Source organism: Callithrix jacchus, chromosome 12 (genome assembly GCF_049354715.1).
Source record: "Callithrix jacchus isolate 240 chromosome 12, calJac240_pri, whole genome shotgun sequence".
Classification (NCBI taxonomy): Eukaryota; Metazoa; Chordata; class Mammalia; order Primates; family Cebidae; genus Callithrix; species Callithrix jacchus.
In genome coordinates, this window is record NC_133513.1 from 116256172 (window position 1) to 116267161 (window position 10990).

The following is a 10990-nucleotide window of genomic DNA, read 5'->3' on the forward strand; positions in this document are numbered from 1 at the left end:
GCTGGGATGGGAACTGAGTCCATAGGGCTGTAAAGCCCATATGTGGTATTCTGCCCTCCTGCAAATGGGAGCATCCTGAAGACCCTTGTCCCACCTGCCTCCCTCATGGCCCCTGCAATACCTGCATCAGGCGTAGTTGCCCATGCAGAGAGGCCATGGCACAGGCCTCTTGAGTCCAGGCACTGGGCCATCCAGTGGCTGGATTAAGAGGGGATTTGTATGTGTTCCATCTGCTCAGAGCTTGCTGGTGACAGAAATTCAAAGGCAGGGGATGGAGACAGTGTCCAGAAACTTGAGGGGGACAGGTGACCTCCAGCTGGAGGGTGCCCTGACTTGGCCTCTTCCCAAGTATGTGAGGGCTCAAGGCTCAGCCTCCAGGAGGTGCTTGGCCTCTACCCACATCTGCAGCTCCTCCACCCACATCTGGCCCATTTCTGTGCCTACATGTCACAGCTGTTTCCTTCATTTGTGACTCCTGTTTCCTTTTTTCCCCCTTTTAGTAGGTTACCACCTGTTACTAGCTAATAATTCTTTGCATTCAGTATACATGTGATGGTCACAAGCAAGGGTTTAGTTCATGAGGAGTGCACATGGTGGTTACAGATGGGGAATCATGCTTAGAAAGGGGTTCCAGGAGGCTCAGGGGAAGGAGCAGAACAGAAGGTAGTTGGGAGTAGATGTGGGGAGGGGTGCTTCCTGCTGCCTGTTGTGGTCAGGGAGTCTGGGCTTTGGCCTTTGGCTGGTGGTTCCTGTTCCGGTTGAAGATGTTGATGGCTGGATCAACACACATCACGGTTACCATGATCCACAAAGGAGCCACATGCTCTGAAGATTTGGGGGTTGCAGCAGGAGGAATCCGGTTTTCAAAATGTCCTTTTGAGGCCACTGAGTTCAGGCCTGTCTTACACAGACAACTTTAACACAGGGAGGTCCCGCCTGGCTTCTCTCACTGTCTTGTACAAATGGACAGGACAACAGGACACGTGTCAGGACAACATGACACCATTTTCTGCAGTGGATGCCAACCACCCAAGCCCTCCGGACAACTAAATGAGCAACTCCAGCTGGACAAGGTTACCTGGGGCTGAAACTGGACATGTCCTAAGATCGGTGTGCATTTTCCTTCTAGGGTGGGAGATGTGCTGGACACATTTTCTACTCCAACTCTCTTTCTTCTATTGCAATGCTACAGGCTAGTTCCCCCACATTCCAAAGTGAGTAATAAATATATTTAAACAAAAGATGTTTATAATTAACCATAAAAAATACTAGAGGCAAAGAGGATTCTTTTTAATATTGTACATTTATTCAAAAGTATATAAAACAACACTGTAAATTATATAGTATCACATAAAAACCCTAGAACTTGATTCGAATAACAAAATATTCTATTAAGAAAGAAATACTGCTCATGAAGATTTTTGTGCCCACCATTCCCAAGTCAGAGGCCCTCATTTATGTCACAACAGCAAGGTGGCAGGGAGTCAAAATCGGCATACATTCTACATCCTTCACGGCACTGTAGGGCAGGGTAAGACTCCGTAGCAATGGTTTCGGCCTGGCTGTTCTTGGTGTACAACACCGTGTCTGGGTTGTGACCAGATTCCTTTGCAGCTCTTGAGAAAAGACACACACAAAGCACAGGCTTAGAATTTTTTCTTCTCAGTCCTTTTGTTAGAACTGTTGGGGATATCTGAGAAGTTAGTGCTGAAGCCAATCAAACAGGAACACGAGTCCTAAATTAAAGCTCTCACCCCTGTCCCAAGTTCCTCTTTTGTAGACTGACGTTACAAAAGTAAGGGTGAGTGAATTCGCAGGCAAAGTCACCCAGCTGGTCACTGCAGGCCCTCAAGATGCAGAAATGATGAGAAAGTGCTGCATTCAGCTGTGCCCAGGGCTCCTGGATGTGCTGCTGTGAACTCCTTTGAATGGGGACACAATTGCATCTGACAACTAATCTCTACTGAACTTAAAGGGTCTTCTCCCCAAACTGCAATCTTCTCTTATCTGACCTACCCTCCCTTGTCCGCTGTCCCCCAGGTTTTTCACACAGGTCAGCTGTCCCTGAGATCTAGAGGCCCGGTTATTTTCTCCAAGGCCACCAGAAACAAATGGAGTGCTCCCAACACAGGCAAGATGAAATCAATCCAGCCTGTCCTCCATGTGAGCACAAGGCAGAGCTCATTCACGCAGCCTCCCCCACAGAATCTTCAGCCAGCAGTGCCCAGGACAGAGGGAGGGTTGGCCAAGGTGCTGAACTAAACACCAGATGGTAAACTTTGTAAGGTCCTGTGAGAGCCAAGCAGCACTGACACTCACAGCCCCCAGCTGAGAACATCCTACAAAATCCAGCCAGGAAGAAAAACAAATAAGATTTTACACTCAGCTGCCTTTTTGCCTTTTCAAAGCTGCCTGTTCTTCTTGACCTTGCCTAGGGATATGGCCACAGTAGCAAGGAATGACCTTGCTCCAACAGGGAGCCCAGGTAGCCCATTGAGGGAGTGTTATTCCCTTTTCCCCAGGTGACTCACTTCAGTGCGTTGCCTATTTTGAAGTAAAGACAGAGCACAACAACTACCAGCAGGAGCAAGGCCGTCAGGATACCACCAGCAATGACAAGCATAATTACTGTATGGAGGCCAAAAGACGTTGACGTACCTAGGCAGAGAAGTGCAAGCAAAGCAGTGAGCCCATGTGGCCTCCCCACACACAACCACTAAGCAGTGTTCAGTGGAGGGAGAAGGAACCCCAAACCCAGATCTCTGTGTGTGTAAAACATCAAGAAGTCTTCCCAGGGTGGCCTAGGATCCTAAGCTGGCCCAGAGATGGTGGGGGGAAAGAAGCCCATTTGTCAATGAAAAGGAATTGAAATGCACAGTCCAGAGAGAAGGATATCAGAAAGACAGACCCTGGGAAGAATCTTTCCCTTTCACAGGTGTGATATGCAGCCGGAAAGAACAAGCAGGCCTGCGCTGGAGTTGATGGCATCACTGCCCAACACCCAGGCCTCCTGAGCTATGCTCACTTTCAGAGTCAGAAATGACCCCTTACCAGATGTCAGGCTCAAAGATCTTCTGTGGGAATGTTACTGGCCAACAATGCTGAGACTGTGCAAATCCATTTAGTAAAGGGTGCATGTTTTAGGAAAAGAACTTTACAATTCTTCCTCTGACAACTGACATTTTTCCTCCTAAATCTTAAATTCTCCCAAGAAATCCAATTTGGGATAATTGATTAACTTTCTGAAACTGGGAAAAAGTGAGCCAGGGGAGAATAAACAATCTGACTGCCAAAGCATACTTACCACCTTCTAACACTTCATGGCTGGATGAAAGCCAACAGTAAAAAAAACATACATTCAAAGTAAACCTCAGGGAATAGGACATCTTATCAGGAATTTCTCAAACCTTTAACTTGAGAAAGAAAATTCCAATGATTAACATCCAAAGTTGAAGAGCTTGCTTTTAGAAAGAGTCTTCCACCAGAGAGAGCTAGCAGAATGGTTATCCTTAATCTAGTTCCAACTTCTGTGCCAATCAGGACACAGGCTGTGTGACATCAGTCCTCTGGACATCAGCTCTCTTTCATGGAGTTCTGAATTCCATTCCACTTCCAGATACATGTTAGCACGAATGGAAGTGGATATGCCTAAATACTCTCTTAAAAGCCATGTAATACTCAGTCTCCCCTTTTCAGGTTTTGTTTCTCTCAGAGAAAAGTTTTAGTTAAGAATCTGATTCCCAGTGATGCCATGTTAGATTATTTTAAATGTCCAGTTTTCAAAAAAGCCTACAAGAAAAAAAAGTCTATAAGAGAGTATGGCCCATAAAGGACGGGAAAGCAATAAATAAAAACTTTTCTGGAAGAAGCCCAGACATTGACCCTACTCGAAAATACTTTTAAAGTCTTTAAATTTGTTTAAAGGAATCCATGTCCAAAAAACTAAATATGAGAACAATGTCTCATCATAGAAAATATCAATAAAGATAAAAATTATTAAAAAGAACCAAACAGAAATTATGGCATTGGAAAGTACAATAACTGAAATGTAAAATTCACTGCAAGGTCTTAATAGCAGATTTGAACTGACAGAAGAAAGAATTGGTGAACTTGAAGAAAGTTGAGATTATCCAAACTGCAATATAGGAAGGGAAAAAAGGGTAAAAATGAACACAAAATTTCCAGTTTCTGCACCAACATGTGAAGACCTTGGGAGTATTTATTCCCATCCTCACAACAAGTAAAAAAGCTGAATACACTGACTGAATAAAAGCTGAATCAACAATTCTTAAGTCAACCAGCAAACTGAAGTCACAGGGCAAAGAACCACCCCCAAAATTAAAGAGAGAGGGGCATACAGAGAATACCAGCTTAGGAGCAGAGGCACTGCCAGAGCCAGCAACTGGTAAGAACACTTAAATGGTAACTGATATCTTCCTGGATGATGAATATGGACTAGCATATTTTAAAACTCCTGAGGGCCCAATTTTGGTTTGTTTTGGTGGTGGGGGCACACTTTCATGAGTCATATCTCCCAGAGCTCCCCAGGTTCTTATATTGAAGACTACGGGAAAATCCCTTTATGTTTTTGTCTCCACTGACACTGAAGTGAAGGTAGCCTCATTACCACTGTGAGATAAGAAAAGTCAGGCAATTTCCCCAGGCCTCCTCTGGTGCCACCCCAGCAGTTGGGTGGTGAGACATTGATCACCACCTACAGAGGTCTGTCCTGCAGACCCTGACTCAAGGACGGATGAATAAATGCACACCTGGTTCAGTGATCCGAGTGGGCTAGGGATAGTCGTTGGCTGCTTTCCGGGGGTGACTGACACCAATAGACCAAGACCCTCTGTCCCTCCACACATTCATTCAGTAAAAATTTTACAACAGAGGTTCTAAGTTAACATGCTTGTGGATAATTAACATGGTTAAAAGAGTAATTTTAAGAATGATAAAAACTTGAGATTCCAGGGCCCAGAGTAAACACTGTTAATGGGTAATTCCCCTTTGAGCCCCCCTGAGAGGATCATCCAGCACAAATTTTATGTGAGTAAACAGAATAGAAACAAAGGGATGTGGGGTAAACAGATTTAAACTAGGAAAACCTCTTATTATCCCTATATTTTCCCTAACGTAATGGACCAGCCGCTTTCAGCCTGCCCCAATAAAATCTTTCAGCCTTCCAAAAGGTTTGAGACTATAATCTATAACTTTCCCTAATATTTTGCCAGTCACCCCAGGTTAATCCCAGCAAGGTGGAAAGTTGCCCCATTACCACTGGGTCAGAGAGGAAATCCAGACTCCCCAAGGCGTCTCCACTAATACCACAGGGGTCAGGTTATCACCCAGAGTTGAGTCTCAGCTCTCTATTCAGCCTTCTCTGACACCACTCTGGTGGAGGGGTGCTTTGGGATACTTCTTTACAGCTAGGTAAGGGTAGACATCTAGGCTCTCTACTCAGCCTTCACTGGTGGAGTTGGGATAGGGCCATAGTTGTTTGTACTTTGTTTGCCTAGAATGCAGAAGCTATTATCTAAAAGTTTTCCGTCTCATTGAGCTGCCCATTTCCTGGTCTTTTGGCCAGAAAAAAAATAGTCTCTTGTTGGGGCTCTTTTTTCTGAACCCATTGGTGTTTCCAAGTTACTTGCTTCTTCAGCTGCAAGTTTAGAAGTCTGAGACAAAAAACAAAACTTAGGGAACTCACTACCATGTTAATACTTGGATCCCAAGGTCCCTAGCTAGCTTTCCTTCTTCTCTCCACCTATTCAAGTCTTATGTTTGTTTTGTATATAATGTCCATAGATTTTAGTTGTACTTCAGAAGAAAAAGAAAAAGTATCTTTTCCCATAAGTGGAAGTCCCCCATACAGGAAATTTTTAAATCAATCCTCTGCTTAAAAGCCACAAACTCTGCACTTGCCCAATCCTGAAAAAGCAGTTATATGTCTCCTTAAGTTTTGTACCCTGGGTCCTTTGCATGTGTTATCCAGTCCATATCTCAATGTAACATCTTTCCAGCCTCATCTCCCTCTGCATTACCCCACACCCCATGCATTTTGATGCCTTAGAGCCTGGCTAGATGGCCCTCCCTGTTCCTCGTCTCCTCTATCTGCTAAAATACCAATCTTGCAAGACTTCAATAAAATGCCATGTCCTCTACAAAACCTTCACTGATTTCTGCCTCTCTTCCTCCAGTGTTAATTATTCCTCTCCCTATGTGTCCATGCCCTTTGTTTGTACCTATATGGAAATTTGAATTGTTGACTAAGTGTAGTGGCTCATGTCAGTAATTCCAGAGCTTCAGGAGGGTGAGACAAATGAATTGGCTTGGGCCCAAGAGTTTGAGACCAGCCTTGGTAACATGGTGAGCCCCTATCGCTACAAAAAAATTTTAAAATAAAAGTGAAAATAAATTACCCAGGTGTGGTAGCGGATGTCTGTGGTCCCTACTTGGGTTCAGAGGGATATAACCCTAAATAAGTTTGGTCATCATTAAGGAGCTAGGACCTGTGGACCCTCCCTATGGAGGTCATCTCTCAGTTTTCCTCTATTTCTGTGGTGACTTGATTGCTGTTGGATAGTCTGTTGACTTATGCATTGAATGTTTGCTTTTTCAAGGTGTTTGTGAACTCCATGGGAGCAGGAGCTCTGCAACCTTAGGTATCAGAAGACCTAGAACCCTTTAGATGCTGGCACATGTTATGATCAATGACCAAAATCTGAATTTTGTCAATCTAGTATTCACTTTCTCTGACTAAGCTTCAAAATTTAGACAGTGCAGAAACTCAGACACAGCAGTTAAACCCTGACCAATATTATTTCATTTATTAAAGAATGCATACTTTCTACATTGCTTATAAGTCACCAACATTTTACAACTTCCAATATGTTTTAGTAATATCTTTCTGAGTTGCAGTGAAGACAACCCGAAGGCAACAACCAAAACCTCCGTTTGAAAGATTAGGAAACTGAAGCTCAGAGAGTGGAAGTGACTCCCTTGGGTCACACAGCAAGTCACCAGCAGCAAAGAAACTAGGACCTCGTCCTCTAACCCTTCCCTCCATCTCCTGATTCTCAGGTCCAGTGCTCTTCCACCCTCAACCTTCCTGAACCCTCTGAAATGATGTGTTGTTCCCCATTCCTTTTGGCTGTCAACTGAAAGATCTGCTAAGAAATCCAGTTGCATTTCATTTAAGAAAGGGGCTGATTTTTGTGTTAATGTTTTCATTCTCAGCAATATCTCACTGATGATCACATGTGGTGACAACTCAAGAGTAGTGAGAGGAACAGGGTTGTGTGTTACCGATGGCAGAAGGTAGGCAGCAGCTGTGCTCCAATCAGTGAGTTAAACTTTGCAATGCAATTCCTGTTACAGGGGCTGGCCTTATCTCTATGGAAATTCTCTGTTATTCACATCCACAAGAACTTTCACCTAATCAGTTATTTGCAAACTGCCCATCCTGTGACTAACATCTGAGTCAAATGGTCACAAACACCCTGATGCCTGCTAAATTGCATCTCTGGTGACGGAAGCGTCCTGGATCCAAAACTACATAAGCCTGTGAGCCCCCTACTTGGCCCAGTTCCCATCTCCGTGCCTCCTCCACAGCTCTTTCTGCTCTGCTCCTTGGAATCTCACCTTTGCCTTCAGACTCTTTGTGCCAATGAGGACCTTGCTATGGCCCTGGCAACTGCTATGAGAAGAGCTGGATTTTGCCCCAGAGAGAGGATCTCCTTAACGGAATCCTTTATTCTCAGAGGAATGAAGACTGTGGTATACAACACGCAATCAGATTTTATGAACTGCCAAGGTTTAAAGACAGTTTTTGAGTCTTTGTAAAACCCAAATGGCACATTTTACTAATGCGTCCCAGAACCAGATTACACCTCTCTTCCCATCTCCCAAATTCCCACCCAATCTTTCCATCACCCAACTTTATGGCTGTAAAATCAGTTTTAAAAGAACCAAAGAGAAAACATTTGCAAACTCAGTAATGGATTACCATGTTCTACCTTATCAGTACCCGTCTAGGCAGGTGATCCATGCAGACCCCCCACAGGTGCAGGAAGGTCACAGTCTGTCACACACTGGGCTCTGGGATTTGCCCTTTAACTCACAGGCTTAACTTCCAAAAATGTGACAAGACTGATCCTGTCAAACCAATCTCTCATTTCTTTGGAGGCATTCTTCTCCATACTCACATGAGCCAAGAGAAGTAAGTTCTTCATCTTATTTCACCTGCATAAATAATGGCTCCTCTGCTCCAGAAGGGCAAGAAACATTTCAAAAAGAGCTCCAACTTTATCATGTGTTGGACACCCCCTTGTCAGGCATCCTCCAGGGTCTTCTAAGTGCAGCTTCCCATCTCACTATTTCTAAGGCAATTGGAGAGGAGAATAGAGACCAGTTCAAGAATTCTCTAGCTCAGGAAAAGGGAGATCATTCATTCAACTTGTCAGTTTCTTCAGTCTATAGTACCTCAGACAGAAGAAGAGCTCAGCTAACATGCTGAGCTAAACAACCAATAGTAAACTCAGTTATTTAAAGTGACAACAAGGCAGCACTGACACACAGAGCCACCAGGCTGAGAACATTCTATTTATGAACTCACAGCCCAAAGCCAGAAGGAAAAAAAAAGCCAAGACTGTACACAAACATGCCTTTGCCTTTCAACCTCTCCTGCTGTTCCTGACCTGAACCATCTGTGGCTTGCACAGCAAGGAATGCCCCTGCTGAAGCACAGAGTGTCCAGGTATCCCATTTGAAGGGATATACCTCATTAAGTGACTCATGTTTGTGAGTGACTCACATCTTTGCCATGGCACACTAGAAGGAGACACAATCAGTCTGAGCAGCAACCAGGAAGAGACCAAGACCAACTATCATCTCTGTCCCAAGACTAGCAGTCTCATGTTTATATGGATAGACACCTGAAGCAGGGAGTGTCAGCGTGGGGAGTCAGCAGTGCCTGCCTTCAAGGGGCCAGTCTTGGGGGAGGTCCATAAAGCCCTGATTCTGCAGCTCAATCCCAACGAGAATGGCCTTTGACACTGGAAAGACCAGACAGCAAAAGCATCTGAACATCTTTCCTACTTCCAGTAGGTTAAGGCCTCAGTCTCAGTCTAGCCATGCTGGGGAGTCTACATTGGTCTCTCCCTTCTTTCCATGGGCCTAAATCAGGACTAAAGAAGCATCCTCAGAGGCCCCAATGGGTCCTTCTCCAGCCCACTCTCCCCTGGACAGATCCACTGCATGTTGCAAAGAGATGTAGACAGCGATTATAGATAGATGTTCATTTCACCTGGACTGAGATCACCCTGGGTTGCTGCTGCTTCCCTCAGCCACGATATCTCCCCCTCCACCTCCCACCTCTAAACACCAGTAGCCTCATGATGTCTCTGAGCTGCTGGCCCCAAAAGCCAGGCCCAGCTCTGCATTTACATTTCACTGGATGGAGACAAATAGAATTTGGTTGCTTGTGATTGTAGGAATGAGGCTCCTATTTCTTGCTGGCTGATGGCCCACAGCCACTCTCAGCTCCTACAGGCCACCCACTCACAGGCCCTCTCTCACTACAAGGCACTTTACTTCTCCTTTCAAGCTAGCAGGAAGGCCTCCCTCTGATGCTCCACCCACCTTCTTTAAAAGGGCTCTCCTAATAAGGTCAGATCTACTCAGATAATCTATGTTGATTGGCTCAAAGTCAGCTGATTAGTAACCTAGACACAAGGGTGACATTCCATCATATTCAGTGGTCCAGCCTACCCTCTAGGGGATGAGAATATACAGGATATCTGCATGGGGGAGCTGGACTCTTGGGGATCATCAGAGAACTTTGGGTACCATTAGGTTACTATGCTGCCACTTATAAAAGGGAATCATTTTGGTCCAAACCATGAAGCCAACAGCAAGGAGATCACTCCTCGTACATTCTTGAATGTGCACCTTTGGGTCCTGAAGCCAGAAAGTTCTAGGAACTGGGAGAAGACTACAAAAAGTGGTTACCCAGGTATCCCTTACTATCTGTGGACTACACAGAACCTCTGAATCCTTCTAAACATGGTGTCCCCAGTACCAGTGAGAAGTACTCCTTTGGCTGGTGCTCCCCAGAGACTACAGGGGGAGTGCACTAAGGCTTCTGGGCACCCCACCCTCCCTGGCAGTTATGCAACAGACTTTTGTGAGCAAAATCTGCACATGGTTCCTCCAGGGATCTGGCAATATATTAAATATCCTTAGGAAAAATGCTCTTTTCTTCTTGCAAACTTTTGGTTTCCATATGAGGTTCCTCTTCCAGGACTCAGGAAACTAGGCTCCCACAGAGTTGGCCATCCGTGGTCTCCCTGGATCTTTTGGATGAAAGTAGATAGCACACATAAGACAAGGTAAGGCCTGACTGATTCTACCGGTAAAGATACAGTAATCCACTTCTCTATTCAGATGGTTTAGTACTCAGACACTGAAAGACAGATTAGCCAAAGGTGCCCCAATCCCAGTCTGAACCAACTAGACTCAGGAGCGGCGTTCAAACTGCGGGGAAACAAAAGAGCGGAGCATGCGCACTGGCCGCCCCTGGCTCTGGCTGATGCACGCTGTGCAGTCAGGGAGCATCAGCTGAGATGGCACCTGGGAAGGCCTGTGTGGCCGAACACCCACCATTAACGCTGTTCAATATCCATTTCAACTCCCCTCTCACGCGAGAACGCGTGGGAGGGAGGCAGGGTGAGTTCGGAGTAAAATTAACCCAAATCGACAGGAGTCCGCAGACCCGATGGAGTGAAGGCAGAAAAGGCCCAGGTGTCCACTCAGGAGAGAACGAGATCAGGAGTTGGTCCTGCACGTCGCGTAGAGCGACAGACCACACCTACCTGATCACAGACGCTCCCCATCCTGCCCAGCAACCGTGGTCCATGCTGCCTGCTATTTGTTCCCTGCCAGCGGCAAAAAACCGCCCTCGCGTCAGCGCGCAGTACACCGCGCCTGCGCATGG

At 45.6% G+C, this 10990-nt stretch overlaps 1 protein-coding gene across 5 annotated transcripts; it reads right to left on the minus strand.

Moving 5' to 3' along the window:
• Window positions 1-1284: 1284 nt before the first annotated feature.
• On the minus strand, window positions 1285-10982 carry FAM24B (family with sequence similarity 24 member B). Of its 5 annotated transcripts, none has more exons than XM_078346706.1 (5): window positions 10869-10982; window positions 3408-8375; window positions 2532-2658; window positions 1755-1922; window positions 1285-1616 (listed from the first exon to the last, which is right to left on the minus strand). In XM_078346706.1, the coding sequence occupies exons 3-5, from the start codon at window positions 2621-2623 to the stop codon at window positions 1442-1444; spliced, it is 435 nt and encodes a 144-aa protein (XP_078202832.1). In that variant the 5' UTR covers window positions 2624-2658; window positions 3408-8375; window positions 10869-10982; the 3' UTR covers window positions 1285-1441. The 5 variants fall into 5 exon arrangements, with proteins under 5 accessions (XP_078202832.1, XP_078202831.1, XP_078202833.1 ...); XM_078346705.1 differs by having other exon boundaries at window positions 3305-8375; XM_078346707.1 differs by lacking the exon at window positions 3408-8375.
• Window positions 10983-10990: the final 8 nt, after the last annotated feature.